General features: G+C 38.9%; 2 protein-coding genes across 4 annotated transcripts in view; both read left to right on the plus strand.

The window, feature by feature from the left end:
• The window catches only part of LOC111341441 (KICSTOR subunit 2-like), a 31,427-nt gene extending 21,926 nt beyond the window's left edge, over positions 1-9,501 (plus strand). The window contains exons 9-10 of one of the 3 annotated variants that reach the window (XM_088751339.1): positions 1,718-1,868; positions 6,329-7,255. Coding sequence is in view for 2 of the 3 variants with exons in the window: in XM_022948405.2 (XP_022804140.2) it covers positions 7,078-8,694 (1,617 nt within the window). In the remaining variant the exon portion in view is untranslated. Of the gene's footprint in view, positions 1-1,717; positions 1,869-6,328 lie in introns of those variants that run through there. The other 2 variants (XM_022948405.2, XM_022948406.2) reach the window with 2 other exon arrangements.
• Positions 1-20,000, plus strand: part of LOC111343428 (KICSTOR subunit 2) — a 67,292-nt gene that overhangs the window by 23,316 nt on the left and 23,976 nt on the right. The gene's annotated exons all lie outside the window — the stretch shown is intronic.

Below are 20,000 nucleotides of genomic sequence, written 5' to 3' on the forward strand. Positions count from 1 at the left end.
TGACAACTGAAGCCAGGGTTTCCGGCTGAAAATATTAACTCGCACTGAAGCTTTCAAACTAGCAAAGCGTTTTCTAGTTGAATCGGAATCGAGTACCGTTTAGTCTTTTGTACCTTTTTGTGGACTTTATCTCAGTTTCTGGAATGGCCAAGGTCGGTGATTGATTAAGGCTGCTGATGGAGATGTTGAATTGACCAACATCGAATAACAGCACCGGTAAAGAGCAACATTGCTCGCTGGCCGTGTTGATAATCTGCGACCGAACTCGCTGAATGAACTGTGGTCGAGGGATATTCAGAACCTTGAGATCAATTTGACTTTTCGTTTCTTGGTCCTCGATAAATTGTTCCACTGAATTAACTCCTGCAAACCTTGAAGCCATGATTCTGAACAAGTCGGAAACGTTGCAAACATTCACTCTCAATTACTTCGCATAGCCGCCCCGAAAGGCGGTTAACACCGATACGATTTTTTTCACTGGTGAAAAAATCGTATCGGGCTTCTGATTGACCACACGATATTTTTCATTAGTGAAAAAAACCGTATGACCTTTTGGATTGCTTCTCATCAAAGAGAGACGATTTTTCACTGAATAAATCTCAGTACTTATATAATAGTCTTGGACTTAACAAAGAGCCCTGTGGTGCACCATATTCAATAGTAAAGAAATAAATGCCATTTAGCTCCATAAACTGTCGTCAATTGGTAAGATATTTCATCAGCCAAGAATGAAGATTACCAGAGATGCCAACTGCATGGAGTTTTATTGACAAAAAATTGTTTGACAGCACATCGTATATATAGCACCAGGTTACACTAGGTCGACTCGGAGTCACCACGCGAACGGACTAAACTGTACCAAGTATACTGCGATGTTCAGCCACAAATGTAAAAAGAATTTGTGCATGAGCAGTGAGCTATTCTGCCGTCGATGCGGATCATTAAAGAGACCCGAACAGTGAAATGTGTTGCAGAGTTCGTCAGATGAGGGGTCTGCTAATGAACATTACTTTGCAAAAAGATTTCGTTATGATATAATTGTTCAGTTTTTAGAAAATACCACGGTATTTCTTTGAACTTAAGGACTCTAAAAAGAAGGTTGCGTGAGTAGGGGTTGAGAAAGAGAAATGAAGTCCATTCAGAGTACGAAGTTCGGGAAATAATTAAACGGCTTCCGTACTATGGTTTCATCAGAATTTACAAAAAAAACTTAACACCCAGGCAGGAATTCAAATGGAGCTGCTTCAAATTATTTTTAAGAATTCCGCGTCTTCTGTCAGCCTCTGCATTGCGATTGAAAATTATTGATTTCGATTTGCTGCGAAAACCACAAAGTCGAGGTTCTTAATTTGTTCACAAATCGATTTCTGATTGGTAGAAATGGAATACCTTAGGTAGGACAGCTGGCGCTGTCAAAAGTCGTTGAGTCACGTTTCATATGTGTCTTCCGTGTGAAAAGGGTAAGTGTCGAAGCGTACCAAATCTTCCACTTTCGTTGGTCGACACCACAATCTACGTGAAGCATTCCTTTTTTTTTTCAAATCGAATTTTCAGTGCTTAAGTCCATCTACGACTGTCATTGCCCATACTTCCCTCGAAAAATGCGAGTATTATGTACTTCCGTGCGAGTTTCGTGCAAGCCGTCTCGTGACAATCAGATATCTTTTTTAGACTTCAAGCTAGGACCCTTGTCTAACTTATCTTTTTCCACTTATAGCACAGTTCCAGACAGCCATTCGCCCCGACATAAAAAAGTCAACGTATGAAAGATACACGAGGTGTAATCCCGCCACGCCAAAAGATCGGGTTCTTTATCTGGAACGTGTCCGTCGCTTCTTTAAGTTGTAAACTAATCTCCGCTTCTAAAGGTAGGTTTTTCTCAGTTTATGTAACCATTTCTCTTTCATCTTATACTTTTAATCATCCTTGGGGAATTTCCTTTCTTTTCATGGATCATTGTAAGGTTTTTTTTTTAAACATCCTCTTTACAATGTCATATTCCTTGTAAACCAGTCTGTACGTAATTAGCCTAAGAAAATAGTTTACGGTATTTGAAGGAACACTTGATTAATGTAGTTGTTGTGTGTTGTAAAAGCAAAACGCGATCTTTCTTTTTTATGCACTGGTGGTGAGTCGAAACCTTTGGAAGGAATAGTATAGCCAGGCAGTGTACAGCGGGAATCCGCAATGTAATTCAAAATGGCGGATGATCACCGAGAGAATGTCCAGGAAGCCGACTCTTCAAATTCGATCGTCGGAGCAATCAAAAGGGACAGTGAGTGAAGTTTAAATTGAAGGTTTTCGTATACTTGGACTTCGTCTTTAAAAAGCTAGATTTTCTCTAATGCTTTAAAACCGTAGCCGCGATAGAAATCAGGTCTTCGGAGAGGCGAGTGTCTAGCCTACATAAAGTTACACTTGAACAAGTAACAATACTTTCTAATTTTTCGCTGTCTCACCTGACGATGTCAATGATTAATGTTATACCTAAACCATAAAACAAGTCACCAAGCAATATTTAGGACAAAAACAGCCTTTTTTACCACAAGATTACTAATTAATATTTTCACAAATACACAACTCTCATCACAGGCAGCCCAAGCTCACTACTAGAAAAGCGGACGTGACTCTTACCGTGCTGCGCAACGTTTTATATTTATAAAGGTTTGTATGGGATGTTATCGGCTTGCCTTAAAAGAGAGAAAAAATGTCTTGTTTTGAAATAAAATGGGCTTACCTTATTGCCTTGTTGTTTTCTTTTTTGATTCCTAGCGTCTCAGGCCATTTTGAAGCGTTTTCGGCGAGTGAGCACTATGTTGGTGTTCAACAAAAGTCTTTCTTTCAGTTGAACACCAACATAGCGCTAACTCGCTGAAAACGCTTCAAAATGGCCTGAGACGCTAGGAATCAACAAAGAAAACAACAAGGCAATAAGGTAAGCCCATTTTATTTCAAAACAAGACATTTTTTACTCGCTTTTAAGGCAAACCGATAACATCCCATAGAAACCTTTATAAATATAAAACGTTGCGCAACACGGTAAGAGTCACGTCCGCTTTTCTAGCAGTGAGCTTGGGCTGCCTGTGCTCTCATAAGACAGATATGAGCTTGTAGTAAAATAATACTCAAAATTTAAAAAGGCTGTCTAACAGAAAACCTGGACAGATACAAAGACCAGCAAAATAAGTTACTGGGAGAGAAGAAAAATAACCTCTAAGAATGCAAATGATATGCTAACAAGCTGAGCAATAAAGCAACTGATCTTAAGTACCTAGCATGACACCAATGTACTTTTACTTGCAATAGGAAAACTAACTAGCAGGATAAGTTGCTGATTTCATACTTTTTGTAATAATTAGGCTAGCTTGATAATAATTTTGGTGCAAGACTGTCTCTATTACCAACTCACTATGTTTGTAGTTTAGAAGCACATCACCCAATCATGGGTGATGCTTCCCAATAATTATGTCAAACAATAGCATGTGCTGGAGGCTTCAGCCTTGAAGGTACAAAAAGATGGACTCTTTTATGGGGACATACGATTTGTGCTAGGGGAAGACAACAGCAAACAATGATGGCTCATTTAATTTTTTTTTTTTATTATTATTATTTTGGCTTACATTGTGACTCTCTGGCCTACCCTGCAAAATTTCCATCTGTTGGAAGGGGCAGAAGTGCTTATTTTTGGACTGTTGAATTCAAGATTTTGCAACAGTCATTACTTGAGCATGTTCTCGAAGTTCATCTGAAGGCTAGGTACAATTTGAATGAAAGTGACATCAAAGTCTCAATGTAGAAAACTTACACTGTGAATTGTCATAGGGTAATAATGGATATGTTTCTGTTGAGTGCAGTTTTATATGACTTGTATATGTTTGCAGTTCAATACATGTATGTACTGTTCAATTGATATACACATGCAATTAAGGTATTACAAAAGGAAAAGAATCATTTTTCTTCAATTTTCTGAAAATTTAATATCCAATTAAAAAAAAAGTCTATTAACTTCTGAAAATTTTGTTTTGGTATCTTTTTTTGCTTCATGAGATATAACGTGGAAAGTAATTTGAGCTTAGAATGGAAGGCACAACATTGATGACACTTCATGTCAACTTCTCCTTGTCACCTAATTAACTGATGATTTCAAAACCATAACTGATATTCAATACACAGTGCACTGTTTTTTTCAATTCCAAAATTGCTCATTTGTTGTCAAGTCTACTTACATTAATTCTTTCCAAAAGCTACAGAGGTTGGTTCTGTAATTCAAGTGTTGTTTTTAAGCTGTTATCATGTCTAAAAGAAACAAGTCCCTTCGTTGCTCTGCCAAAGGGAAAATTTATTGGTAGTTTGGGAAGATAGAGGTGTTGTTCATTGATAGTGATAGGGGTTACTACTAGACTGAAGAGAATCAGTGGCCAGAGTCTATTTCTATCAAAGTTTCCACAGGCACTTGTTCACAAAAAATATCACAAACAGTTCATCATCATTCATGCAGCATGGTAATTCAAGAATCATTTGTTGAAAAGCTGTTTTGTGTCTCCAGTGTAGCTCTTCTTCCTCTGTCTGATCCCTTTCCTGCTCTTTTTGGTAGAGTATTTTGGCTTGAGTTCTGATCTTTGAAAAGTTTATTCTCAGCCATCTATTTGGTCAATTTTTGTAAAATCTGGGGATAATATGGGAAATATGATGAACCCCAAAAGGGTGTCTCCAATTTACAATATTTTCCTATTTCTAGAGATGTGGCGCCTTCATTGACAACTTTGCTCAAAAGCACTAAAGTTTAAAAAATGATCAGAAAGTAACAAGGCATTAACATACAAATCCCAGATAGTTCAATATGTGGAGATAACGTTTGGGTAAAAAAAGAAACATGTTGATTGATACGTGTTGTTGTATGGCATCTTGTTGTGAGAGAATAAGCTTCCATTCTGTTCAGTTGCAAAAGTTATAAGATTGAATTCAAAACCCAAAATCAGTGTTTATTAAGCTTTAAGAAAATGTATAGTTTTACAGGGATAGTGCACATTATAAGTTTTCACGCTTTCTCAGTTTGAATGAAAAAGCTAATATTCCATCTCGAATACCTTAAATTTTGGAAGGTTCATTTCATATACTCCAGAGTGAGTTTTAGGTATTGCCTAGCTTTACCATTTTAACAGTGGCTTGCATCATCTTGCCAGCTACTTTTGCAACCCAAACACTTACTGCACTTTATCAGGCAGCACTATTTACAAGAGATTGGAGTCAAAGGATTTTCCAAGACAAATAAATGTAGGGATTTATGGTATTAAAAATGTTGTTCTGTTGGTCTATATATGTAAAATTTTAATAGCCTCTCTATCACTTAGTTGGAAGAATATTCAATAATATTATACTTTACTGATGTTGAGGTATTGCCAATAACATGAAGACTTAATGGCTACCTGATGTACTTCCCCTTGGTCACATATTTCAGCAATCTTGAAGTATTTGGATTAATACTTGAGTTCTAGTCAAATCTTATATGGTTTTGGACTTGCTATGAAAGAATAGTGTAACTACTATATCAATGCTGATCACCCAGCTCCACAGATTTTCCTCCTCCACTCCTTTCTGAGCTCTTAATCACTCTTAAATCTTTTGCTGCTTCCACCGTGTCACGCAGTGAAAAGTCTTCATTTATGAAACAAAACCATTCTCAGATTCATCAGGCAGTTCCCCATTAGATGTCCTAAACATTTTGTAAAAGACCATGAAATGAAGCTAGGAAAGGGAATTTGGACAATTAAAGTGAGAGTTATAGGAAAGGAGACATGAATTAGATGAGTCTTTCACATAATAATGAAGTTCTCTGCTGTCTGATTGCCAACTTAGCTGGAACAAAATTTCTCAGTTGGTGTAAATAAGCACTGGTAAATTTTTCAAAGACTGCAAATTGCACTTGCTCATAATTTTGTTGTGTTTGAAACATTTACTTGGGCTTATTTATGCCAAATTGCACTCAAAATCCTGTTCTTACCCATACAAATTAGTTGAAGGTTGTAATCATTTATCTTTATGGTAGTTTAAAGCACTGCACAAATTGTTGTTCAAATGTTTTGTGGCCTAGGATTAATTCACTGACACTCACCTCTCAGACGAATCAATTACTATTACACCAGCAATTTGTACCAGAGAAAACATCTCTTTTGAAATTAAATTTTGATTCAAATTCCTTCAATGAGAACTTCTCTTGCTGTCCATGCTGATTGCCTTGAGGACTGAGTTCAAAGAGCTTGTGCTGAAAGGTGGTGCTTTGGCCCTCAATTTGTCTTGTAAATATCCTCCATTTTGAATTTTTATGCAGATTACGGCAGCAAACTTGTTCCAGGTTGCCTCAATTTCCTGTTGCCAGTTCCTTCTTCCAAGTTTAAGTCACACCCAGGGCAAAAACATTGCCATGATAACTGTGGTTCCTCATTTTTCGAATGAAAGTAAGATAAGATGACTGATGCTGTCATTAGAAAAATGTTAGACCACAATAGATGACTGATGCTATTTGTTGACACTTCAGAGATACTCTTGTGGTGTCTAAGGATAGTTATGTCACTGAACTTTACTGTTGTCTGTGGTGCATAAATTGCAGGGAAGGGCATTGTGGGTTTGAAATTGTCAAATTCAATCCACACCTTGTACCAGGGTTTTGGTGGGAAGGGGGTTTGTTAGTTCAATAGATCAGTACATTTTGGGGATTTACATCTTGGCATTTGTTTGTATTTCATCAGTCACTTTCTGCCCCCTACCAGAAATGCATATTTGATGGCTTAACCCTATAACTCCTGAGATCTGATTATAAATTCTCCCCTTTTGCTGCAACACATTTCCTTCAGTTGTAAATTAGTTACAAGAATTTGTTGTTAGATCAAGATAACTTCAGCCTGATAAGTTTGATTATTCTCATAACCTGTTTGCTGGATTATGTATGGATATGGTAGGGAGAAGTTATTTGTCAATCGCTTTTGGAGGTTAAAGGGTTACAATTTATGTAATGCACATTCTGGGCAATCTAAAGACCCTGCTAACTTGATAGCAGAGTGAAACAAACACATCCAAAACATGGCATCTGACCGGAGAGCCCCTCTTTTTTGCAGATTTAAGGACTTAAAAATGTCAGAAGCACTACCTCATGTAAGAAGTGATCATGAAAAAGTGATGCAAAGTCCATCTGTTTCTTGTGAGTTATCCATCCTAAGGTCACCTGAGAAGTTGAACTCCTGGGCAGATCCTTCAGGCTTAGATTTAACAGACACTAAGAGTGATTTTGAACTAGTAAATTTGTGGGCACAAAAGCGGGGTATTTACAAACAGCCTGGATATGATTTCACAAAGGATCCAGATTTAATATTTGAAGGCCTTGTTCGCAGCGCATTTAATCCAGATAGATTTCTTTGCAAGCTCACACTTTGGTACTACACAGGCCATGCACTGGATAAGGAAAAAGCAAGGAAACTTTATTACTCATCGACTCCTTGCCTTGACAAGTTTGAAAAGGACTATGTTATGCTGGACTTTTTCCTTCAGAGAGATGAATGTTTAAAGAAATGCAATGGGGGAAAAGTAAAGGGGGGAGAGCTTTTTCTACATAGGTTTGGGTTTTGTGATCTATATGGCCCTTTAAGGTCTTGGATTGCAGCTTGCAAGAAAAAGCAAACCCTTTCACAGTCATGTCCCCTAATGTGCAAGCCCTCACTGTGTAACAATCAGGACCTTGTCATCATTTTAGATAGCTGCCATAGTGGAGAGTTTGCTAGGCAGTTACACAATTTTCTTGAAGTTATGAAAGGGATAGACCCAACACTGATGAATGGAAAAACCATCACCATACAAGCAGCCTGTGGTCCAGATGAACGTACACTTGGTGGGTATTTCACACCCCTCTTTACCCACCTGAACGATCCACAGAATGAGGAGCTAATGGAAACATTGAAGAAGGAGTGGGGCAGCATGAAAGAAGAAGACAAGAGTAAATACAGTTTACCTGACCTGCCATCTCCAATGGTAGTTACCACATTGCCTCAGCCTGAAGGTGTAACAATGGAAATGAACATTGAGAATTTCAAACTGACACTCTTTCCAAACCCTGGATTCTTCAAGTTCTGTCTAATCAAAGTCTACCAACATGAGGATTTGAAGTTATTCGAGGGAAAGGATAGAGTTTTAGATAAAACTTCTGCCAAAAACTTCATGGATTCTTCCCCATTTACCGTTCTTGACTACAAGCTGAAGACCATGTCAACTGGCCCTTATAAAGGAAATCCCTTTGGTCTCTTTCTGCTGCAAGACCCGAAGGATAAAAACAAGGCCATCTGTGCCCACATTCACTTCGCAAAAGACAACACTCAAAGGTGTACAAGAATAAATCTTGTCCACCTCAAGAAACCACCCATTGGAATTATGTACTGCCTGGATGTTGACCGTAGTGATATGTTGCAGCATGCTAGTGCTGAGGATAAATACAAGGTAGTGGTCGACCTAGATAGAAATGCCGAAAACTTGGTAAGAGCCTGTCGTGATTATGTAACAAAACAAAATCGCACATTGTGGTATGATGTTAAGCAGTGGAACATGAACAAGAGTATACATGGATTATTTAGGTTGAAAAGAGAACGTACAGTTAAGGAAGACTTTTATTTGAAGGGCATTGAAGAATTTAATCTCCCGATTGTTTCATAAAGTAAGAACTTGTTTGTTTATTGGGAGTTTGTTATTATGTTTGTTGCTTATAACTTTACCAGGGCTGTGGCAGGGCCTGGTGGCCCCTGGCACCTTACTTTTGCTCTTGGGAAACTAAGGAATCTTAGTTTTTTCATAAAAAGCATATGCTGGGTACCCTGGATTTCAGCTTTAGAGCAGGGGGCTCCCTTCAATTTTTCCTAGAGCCCACCCTTAGATATACATATACATATATATATATATATATACACACATATATAATGTGTGGTAGTCGGAAAAAAACAATATGCATATTCTCCATACTGTTCCCTAGACATTTCATAGTGTACTGACAGGGAGAATTTGTTTCACCCGCCTAGCTGCCACAGACAACCTTGTATAGACCAAGATTAAAACCTCTACTTGATAAATTTTAGTGTTCTCATTACCTGTGTGCTGGATAATGTATTGATAATGCAGGAAGAAGTTACATGTTACTCACCTCTGAGAGTTAAATTGATTTGAATGGAGGTCTGATATAAATGCCGAACTTATAGTAAATATAAGATGAGATGAAGGTACATAAATATCTTGCATTAAAATGCAATTTAGGGATCAATACAGAATTAGAATGCTTAAAGGTAACAGAAAAGGATGAAATTACTGTATTTGAACGTATTAAATGAGAAAGCTGTATTTTAGTACTTTAAGAATAGATCAAAATGCTTTATTTGATAATGGTAATAATTAGAATGCTGTACATGATTTTACATTTTGAATACAATGCTGTAACAAGAAATGTTGATTATAATGCTGTGTTGAACTGTAGTTGGTGTGATTGAAGTAATTCTCCCCTCCATTCTAAACACCTCAAAACTGAACGGCTGATAAACTGAATCCCATATTTTGTAATTTAAGTAGTCCGTCACGGTGCAACTGAGAAAAAGTGATAAGAGGGTTAGGTGCTATAGCCTTTTCCCTTACTTGGGGATGGGGCTCCACCCCCAAATAAGGGAAACGGTCATGGGAAGGAGGTTGTCACGCCTACTTTATGGTACAGAGCTCTTTGTTTAAATTTTGTTTTTTAAGAAAGGGTTGCAAAGCAATAAAATACATTCAAAAGGGTTTTTTTCAAACTTTTCTAATATTCTATTATAACAACATGAAACAAAATAACCCTTACCCTTTCAATATCAACCTGCAGACCTTTGAGTCATTAGCATTCGATGTTGGTGTTGCCCAGCAGTTTTAGAGAAGCACGGACAAGCCTGACGCATTGGATTTCACTCTCACTAGCAGATAAACACTTTCAGTGACATGAACCTTCACTGGGAACTGAGCATACTAGCTGATGTATTAATTTTGTCTGTTTGGAACATGTTGGTTTCAAACATGAGGTTCCCAAATTCTAACCAATGAGAGAGCAAAGAGAGAAAAACAATAAGAAATGACACACTATGAAAACTTCTTTTCATCCAAATTTTACCAACAAGGTTCCTCCTTCTCACCCCTCAGGGGCAAGTAGCGGCAGAACAATGCTATAACCAAGATTGTAATACATTCTCTTGTGTCATACCCACAAACAATAGATTTTATATATGTAGAAGTGAAGGTGTAGTCTGATCGTCCGGGTGAGTGTAGTCCTGAGAAGGACTGTTGTCGGTGGTAGTGACTGACGTTTCGACAACCTGTGCGGAAGTCATCATCAGAGTCAAGTGAACTCTGATGATGACTTCCGCACAGGTTGTCGAAACGTCAGTCACTACCACCGACAACAGTCCTTCTCAGGACTACACTCACCCGGACGATCAGACTACACCTTCACATGTTACCCCCGGGTTCAAACCATTTACTGCATATGTAGAAGTGATATCATACCTACAGGCAATAGTTTTATGTGCTCATGTCTTTACAAGTGCAGCTTACGAATATGCATAATAAAACAGTTATTGGATTCGGATTTCCTAAGAAAAATGATAATTATCAAGGCCTCAGTTTGTGTTATCCACCTCAGCCTTTGGCTTCAGCAGATAACACAAACTTTGGCCTTGATAATTATCACCATCATCCTCAACCGCATCCAATAATTGTTAAATAAACAGTGTCTCCGAGCATGCAACTTCTGGGTTAATGTCAGTATATGAGATCTCATTGTCCAAGACCTTGCATGGAAATTAAGAACAAAAGAAACTTCAAACACTTTGACCAAGATGTTTTCTCAAGAGACGTCAGTCAAATTCCTTCTCATGTCGCCTACGTCTTGGATGATGTTGACGATGTTGCGTGGGCTTGGGGAAAAATTTTCACGGGTCTTCTTGATGAATATGCTCCTGTGAAGAAAAGGCTGATTAAGCAGGCCTTTATGACCACTGAACTACTTGGTGCTATTCGTCGTCGACACAGATTGAAACAAACATACTATGCAACAAAAGATCTCGCAGACTGGCAAAAGTACAAAGAACAACGAAACAAGACATCATTGAGACGGAAATAATAATAATAATATACGTTAATTAAAGCTCCCCCATAGGGGCTTTTCAGTCACAATGTAGTTTTAACTAAGTGCTAAAAAATCCCCACTGGCAGGAGGTGACCAGTGAGCTATTTACAGAGCGCAGCCGAGGAGTTGAACAAGGGGCAACCGAGAACAAATCCAGTGAGTGGCAGGGTGGAGGATTTCAAGTCCAGCATCCTAACCACTCGGCCACGCCGCCTCCACAAATTGATTTGCAAATACATAAGTAAATGTGACGATGCGAAAGGCGATCCTAGGACTTTTTGGACTGTAATTAAGCCTTTTATCCACAGCAAAAAGAACAGTGGTGACAATACCATAACTCTTAAAGAAGATAATGAACTTATTACTGACAATAATGTCATAGCTACGATGTTTAACGACCATTTTTCTAAAAATTCAAAACGATAGTGCTGATTATGCAATGATGGGAAGTTAGCAGAAGTCTGTCCTGTATTCAAGAAGGATGACCTTACGAACATATGTAACTTTAGACCGGTATCTATATTGATTAATTTAGATAAGATCTTTGAAAAATGTCTCAATCGTCAACTAGTGAAGCACTTTGCAGCAATCACATCACCGTTTCTCTCAGCCTATCGCAGAGGTTATAGCTGTGAGGCAGTGCTTCTCCATCTTATCGAATCATGGAGGCAAGACTTCGACAAACGAAAGACTGTTGGTTCAGTGATGTTGGATTTAAGTAAAGCCTTTGATCTCATTCCTCTCAAGCTGTTGATGGACAAGCTGAAGGTGTATGGTCTTTCTACTCAAAGTCTAAACCTAATTAAAGATTATCTTAGTGGACGGAGACAGCGGGTTAAAGTGGCTAATGCCAAGTCTGACATTGTCAAGATTCACAGAGGAGTTCCACAGAGCTCTGTTTGAGGCCCCTTGTTCTTTAATATCTTTTTAAATGACTTACTTTACTTTGTTACAGAGGCCAAACTCTCGAATTATGCTGATGACAACCAACTAACTTCAAGTGATATAGCTCTAAGCGTGGTTTAGGCTGTCCTCATCCAGAACTTAAGAGTCACCTTCAAATGGTTTCGTGACAGTGGTCTGACCCTAAACTTGGACAAATGTAAACTCCTAGTTTTGCCCAAGCGAAAAAGTGATCTAGTAGAACTGGTTATTGATGGTTTTCAAGTCAAAGCGACCGATAATGTGGAACTCTTAGGGGTTGTAATTAACAATACGTTAAATTTTAAGAGTCATATATCAAAGTTAATTAAGAAAGTAGGTAAACAAATTGATGTACTTAATCGATTCAAACACATTCTTTCATTTTCGTCAACGATACGTGTATATAGGGCATTTATCATGCCTCACTTTACTTATTGTAGTTCTATTTGGAATAGCCGTCTCAAAGAAGATAGTGACCGATTAGAGAGATTACATGAGAGGGCCCTTAGATACGTGTTTAATGACTTTTCCAACGGATATGATAGTCTATGTTATAAGATTGGTTACTCATTAAGTTCTAGATGAAAACAAGATACGCTTTTGATAATTTTTAAAGCCCTCTATAACAATATGCCTCAGTATATTCAATCTTTATTTCAAGTAAGAGAAAATAAGAAAAATCTTAGGGGCAAAACAAACTTGTTTTACCTGAAGCTAAGACCGCAACTTACGGCCTTAAATCGACTTCTTAAATTGCTGCTAAGGCTTGGAATGCATTATCCAATAAGCTAAGATTAATGGCCGAATTTGGCCCTTTGAGGAATGAGATAAGAAAACTAAGTAATTTGTAATTTTATATCATTTATATCATCGCTTATATTTAGGCTTATACTATTTTTAAACTCTGTAATTTATATTCATATATTTTTCCTTGGTATATTAGCATCTCTATGGCTAGAGGCCTAACAAGCCTCATTTTCATCCGAGTTTAAATAAAGTCATCATCATCATCATCATGAGAAACTGCACACCTCCCCTCCCCTAATCCAACAGCAGTCAACTGAAAACCAGGTAGGGTTAGTATCGGGTTAGGGGAAGGGGGAGGGGACGGAGAGGTGAACAGTTGCTCAGACACAGACTTTCATTCCAACTTAAGGGTGGAAAAGGGTCATCATTTCAAATCCTAAATGCACTCACACTGTACAGTAGAATCCCTACTATTTGAACTCTTGCTTCTTGAATTTCGTGATAGTTTTACTCAAAAATGGCTTCCCCTTCCCAGTAAAAACCTAAATTTTGCTGTGACTTTTCAAACCTCCCGATTCAATAGAATCCCAAACTGTCCTCCATTTTCTATAGAAACCCTGTAAATTTACCCCCCCCCCCCCCCAATTCATCCACAATTCCATTTACCTCAGGAGCTTCTAAAACTACTGTGATTAAATTCATCTTTTGTTGTTTGGACTTTAAATCAGTGGCAGACATTTAGTTCAAATTTGCTCCCACCCATCTCGCAATTTTTTAAAGAAACGAAATGACAAAATATTACAATATGGGGAAAACGTCAACACACTTGCCTTTAAGGAATCCATGCATCAATTTCTGAGCCTACATTTCACTCCCAAGGTCTCGCTAGTAATTCTCCATACTCAACCTTGTTCCCAGGACCTTTGCCCTTAATTGGGGGTGGAGTTGCCCTAGCCCCAGCTTAAGGAAAAGGCCCTGAGAACGAGGTTGTCTCCTTACTGTCCGTCATACAATTCTTACGATGACAGTTTGGAGGATTTGGTAGCTGGTCAACTAATAACCATAACTGATATTTTTTTTTTTTTTCGTTACTTGTATTGATATTGTTAGACGAAAATCTGTCTTGTCACTCAGGAGTTACCTAGCTAACAAAGACTTACCTGTTGGTGGTTCAACAATGACTTTTGCGTCAGCTTTGAAGGAATGCAACATTATCTTAGCAGTTGTGTAGGGGAGGGTACAAAACGTGGACCCACTTTCTGGACCCCTAATTAGATTAAGAAGAGATCAAAACAATAAATACCTTTTTTTTCAAGGGAAGGCCATACACTAAGCTGAAATGCTCTCATTTCTGTAGCGCATAAATTAAAATGTCATCTAAGCGCACGACTTGACTCGACCAACATTTCCCCATGCCGAAGAAAGAGTATTAAAGTCTCCAGGATCCGTAAAAGCCGAATCCTTCCCAACAAAACCAGAAGTAACTAATGACTAGTCATAATCAGGTTTTGCATGGCAAGCAAACAGCAAAGTAGGACGATTAAAACATTTCGCGGAGGCATTTTGCTTTGCGACAGCCTTTGACCGGGTACGACATCAAAGGAAACACACTATCACGAAGTCCCGGTACCTATTTCGATTGATTGACATAATTGCGGTTACACAAATAATTCGCAAGTCTTAAGTGCGAACGATATATTACGAAAAAAAAACTTCGCTGTTGCAAAATTTTCAATTTTTCTGCAAGTACCAAACCAAATTTTTCGGTGTAGTGCGAACAGGCCCTAAAACGTATATTTCTATATTCTTAGAATTTAATTGCGTTACACAATTTGACACGTGTTGTACCGACTGAGATAACGTAACTGTCAAGTTGGCCGCGCGCTAAGATAACATTTTAGTTTATGCGCAACAGAAATGAGAGCATTTTAGCTTAGTGTATAGCCTTTCCTTGAAAAAAAGGTTTTCAAAACAATGGATCTTCGTTTTAGACCAGTGGGTCTTCGTTTTAGACCAGTGGGTCTTCGTTTTAGACCAGTGGGTCTTCGTTTTAGACCAGTGGGTCTTCGTTTTAGACCACAGGGTCTTTGTTTTAAACCACATGGTCTTCGTTTTAGACCACAGGGTCTTCGTTTCAGACCACAGAGTCTTCGTTTTAGACCAGTGGGTCTTCGTTTTAGAACACAGGGTCTTGGTTTTAGACCACGGGGTCTTCGTTTTAGACCACAGGGTCTTCGTTTTAGACCACGGGGTCTTCGTTTTAGACCATAGGGTCTTCGTTTTAGACCACAAGGTCTTCGTTTTAGACCACAGGACCTTCGTTTCAGACCACAGGGTCTTCGTTTTAGACCACAGGGTCTTCGTTTTAGACCACAAGGTCTTCGTTTTAGACCAGTGGGTCTTAGGTCTTAGGTTTTAGGTCTTCGGTCTTCGTTTTAGACACATCTGCATTGTGAAACCTCAGTAAGCTGCCCTCTGGACCGGCCTTGGTACCACAGCCACCCAGAGGTGCTCTCATCACCATAATGGAGCTGTTGTGAAAATGAGGACCACAACTGCGGTCTGTGAGGTGGCTGGGTTGATCTTTGCATGGTACTTTCATATTAAAGTCAATTCCATGTAATCTGCTTTACAGCAGACACGCAAACCTGGATAAGCGTTCCCCAGGAGGAAAAAGGTTTTGCATCATTTAACTGTATGCTTCACGACACAAATATGGAGAACAACTTTATTTTGACAGGTATAACGAAAGAGGAAGGTAAGGTTTTTTCTTCGGGTTCCCACAATCTTCCTGCTAACTCAACCTACCTTCTCTTCTGATCAACCCACACTCCCCTTTCAATTCTTCCTTGATTTTAGCACTTGTGTAGTATAACCAATGCAGGCGAAACTGGTAAGCGGTTCTCGTGCGATGGAAGAAGATCTACCTTTGAGATCCGCGTACACTTCGTTGCGAAACTCAAGTAATCTGCCCTCCGGACCGGCCTTGGTGCCACACCCACCCAGAGGTGCTCTTATCACCATAATGGAGCTGTTGTAAAAATGAGGACCACAACTGCGGTATGTCAGGTGGAGAGTGGCTGGGTCGATCTTTGCATAGTGCTTTCGTATTAAAGTCAATTCCATGTAATCTGCTTTACAGCGCACGCGCAAACCTGGATAGCATTTGCCTAAGATAAAAAACGTTTAACGTTATTTAGCTATATGCTTCACAACACAAATATGAAGAACAACTTTATTTTGACAGATATAACGAAAGAGGAAGGGAAGGCTTTTTCTTCGGGTTCCCACAATCTTCCCGCTAACTCAACCCGCCTTTTCCTCGAGTCAATTCACAATCACCTTTTATTTCCTCCTACGAGTGGGCGCCAAGATCCAGCAAGGCGGGGTAAACACAGCTGTCAAAACTCTGCGCATGTGCAAGAGTGGAAATGACTTGGTAGCGTGCTTTCAGGCTGTCAAAACCAAGTTGTCTCACAGGAGTTACAAGCAGCATCACGAGCCAGTAAGTCACTGCGTTTTAAACGAGAATAACTTTTCTGGTAAAGCTCAAAACAGAATGATAAATCAACAGGATACCCGTGCTTGAATAGGCTTAATGTTCGAAAAGGCTCGAGTTTTACTTTTCTTTATATTTTTTACCATTTCCAGATTTCTATGAACATTTCAATTTTATCAATTATTTTGCGTGACAACAGTTGTTTGCAATGTTTTCCGTAGAAATTTCGCGCGGGAAATTGGCATGCGGCCAGGCAGAATTGATCCCCTCGTGCATGACAAACGTTGGACCGCTGTATTGTAGTTTCAGATTTACGTTCACATGCGTGTGCGAAGAGACACACAAGGAAAACTGCGTGCCTTCTTCTTTGCATGGGACTCGACTTAATGTACTTGACCCAGTTGCCTAGCTCACGTCTAGCCATGTTCAACACCTTCCAACTTCACCTGCATTGGTCACCAAAGGCCCTTTAAGAAAGGTAAATAAACTTGTCCGATAAAAATTCCTAGCCTGAAACGTCAACTACACATGATAACATAATTCTACCCTATTATTAATTAAAAAACACAATTACAGGGAAGTCAATTATGTGCTTTTAGGATGTAAACATTTTAGTAAGTTTTGACAGAATTTCGTTTCTTTTTCGTTTGGATTGGTTCAAATTTAATGAAATGTTCTAAGGCAGTTTAATGAGCGAGTAAACAGAGTGTCTTAGCTCCTCTTCAGATCTCTGAGGGGTAGTTTTACGGATGTAAATAACATTAATTGGAATGACTGATTGATTGATTATAAATTTAGATTAATGGCATGGTAAACACTTCGAGACCTGCTTTTCTTAAAAGTTGTATGGGAGAAACCAAATTAGCAGTTCACAGACATGACATCCACAGCATGAAAAACAAATCTATCAGTTGTAGGCCATTGTATTGTGAATAGATTACTACTGACTTCACAGCAAACTTAACATATGCCCAGCATTGATGCTACGTCAAAATACCGGAAAAACACTCGCCATGGTTAATCTTGTGATATTCAGCAAAGTGTAAACTTGTAGCAAGTAAGCAAGTAAGACTAAGAAGATTTCATAGTAAGGATATCGCTTTCTCTCAAGCAGAAACTTCATATTTCCGTCCAAAAGAAAAAAAAAAAGAGGACATTGCGACCAGCTGTTAGACTGAACTAACACAGTGCACGCTAGAAAGCTGAAACTGTGTGCAATACCCTCTCCTTTGTGTCGTATCCGACAGACTCGCAAAGCGTTTGTTGGCGATTTGTTTTTTGTTTTACGAAGCATTTCAAATTATTCCCTTCCGTGATGCCAAGCCATCATAAAGAACTTCACAAACAATTCAATGAAGCTTCTAACACTTTGCACCATTTCTGAAAGTTGTAACAACTCTAATGACTACAATAAAATTTAAGCAAATGCCTTTTACAGGATATTGAAGTTTCGTCGACTAATATCAATCATCCCTTCACCAGGTCAATCTTTTCGAGAATCTACATACAAAGAGGTCTGTTTAGCGACCTGTTACTGACATGAAAATGGAAATTTAAAACCAACATTTTATGGGAGAACTTTTTAGCTGAAAGCGTATTTTCGAAGCGAAGTTTAAGAGAGGCCGCCAGAATATTTCGAGAATCGAAAATCAGTGACGAAAACTCGAATTTTTTTTTATTTTGCCAAAACAACCCTTTCTGTGAACTAGTTTCGAAAAAAATCTCTTAAAGTTCCAGCGATTTTCTTTCCGGCTGAAATTTAAAAAAGTTTGAAAATTCGTTAAAAAAGCCGTTTTCGCCTTGCCTAAACGGTCAAATCGTCACGCAACTTTAGAAAAATGTTGGCAGCGCCAAACAAGTCCATTCACCATCAAACTTTGCACAGTAACTATAATATCACTGCACAGTAAAAGCATATAAAAAGTTTCTTGTAATTCTCTTTGGTATGGGTTTTATCGACGTTTTTATTAAGGTGTATTTTGCACGCCTTTTTAGGACACAAAATGAGGGCTAACTTTGACCGGTTTAAACGACACCTGGTACCGAAAATTTCGACATTAAAACCCTATCAGACGAGAGCTCATTTATCAAACTATTCACCTGGAGAGTTTGGCCCTTGGAAATTAAGTCTCGTCTTGGTAGTTAAATAAAACGTGATGCCACCCAAGTGCCATTTAAGCGTGCAGAATTCGATGTTCATTTCAAGCTAATTATAGAGTCAGTTTGTCGAAAATACACAGAAAAAATTAAATGACGTCAGCATCGTTATGTTTCTTCTGTGAAGCTGTGAATGTAAAGCAAAGTAGTTTTTAATCTTTTCGTCTTTCGTAACTACGTTTTAAGTGCCAGCGTGTCTCTTAACACATGTTAACACGGCTGATGGGATTTACAAACTTCAGAACATTTCGAAAACAATCACAATGTTGGCTAAAACGCCGCTACTTACACTAAATTAATGATGTGTTGAGTTGCTTCTTACCAAATATACTAAAAAATCTTCGTGCTTAAATGAAGAAAAGGAAAGCCATTTGGATCATTCACAGCATTCATGGTATAGACAACGTATGCAATTTATCAAGTTTATTGACCGCAGTGTGCGTGACCTAAGCCGTGACGCTTAACATGCTCGGGTCAACAAAGAATGGCCTCAAATTCTTTTATTTCTGCTTTAATAATCTTGGATGAAAGAACGATATAAAAAAGTTCGTCGAGGAAACTATCATCACATTTTTTAAAGAACTTTCCTTATTTGTGTGAAAATCTATCGTCGCGTAAATGGCCTTCTTGAATGGCAAGGATTCATCCATGTAATCCAGTCGCGCGTGCAGTCAAAGAAGTCCTGAAGTGGTGGCTATCATGCAGGATGTTCTGAACACCCTAAAGCTGCAACACGGGGAACTAACGAAGGCATATTTCAGGCAGGAAAACGCCGGTTGCTATCATTTATTATGTACGATCCTAGCGTGTCCAGCCATTACAGAATCTAGCTAATGGTGTCCAGGTTATAGGAATTTACTTTTCTGACCCGCAGGGAGGTAAAGGTGCCGCAGACAGACTTGCGGCAAAATATAAAGGCCACGTAAGGGTCTACATAAACGAAGGCAACGACGTGTGTAAGGAAGTCAATTCCAAGAAGCTCTTCTTTCCCACGAAGCCATCGAAGGAGTGAGAGTAGTTGCAATTGACAGCATGGAGGATTCCGTTATTGATGATGCAAGGAAGATCCCCGGTATAAGCAAGCTCAACAATTTTAAGTTCAACCTCGAAAGCATTATAGCTTGGCGTGCCTATGAAATCGGGAGTGGGAAAGATATCAGATTAGAGAAGCAATCTTCCGGTAAGTGCTGGTGAGCTACATACAGTGTTGACAAGTAGCATATTTTTTATATGTTGCAATCTCCTTTGCCCCCTGTCCGCGCACAAGTCCCCCGTCCATACTCGACCACAACCGTGTCCGTGAGTGTGTCCATCCGACCGTCTGACAGTGCATCCATCGATTTTTCTTTCTCTTGTCGATCATGTGTTTGTTAATTGATCGCTTCCTTCCCGCTTACCGCTTCTTTTTTTTTCCCCGTGGGTCAGATCCGTTAGCCAGTCTCACTTTCGTCAATTTACAATTAACGTAGCAATATTTTTTTTACATGCATGGTCTATGTT

The sequence above is a fragment of the Stylophora pistillata genome, chromosome 2, assembly GCF_964205215.1.
Source record: "Stylophora pistillata chromosome 2, jaStyPist1.2, whole genome shotgun sequence".
Classification (NCBI taxonomy): domain Eukaryota; kingdom Metazoa; phylum Cnidaria; class Anthozoa; order Scleractinia; family Pocilloporidae; genus Stylophora; species Stylophora pistillata.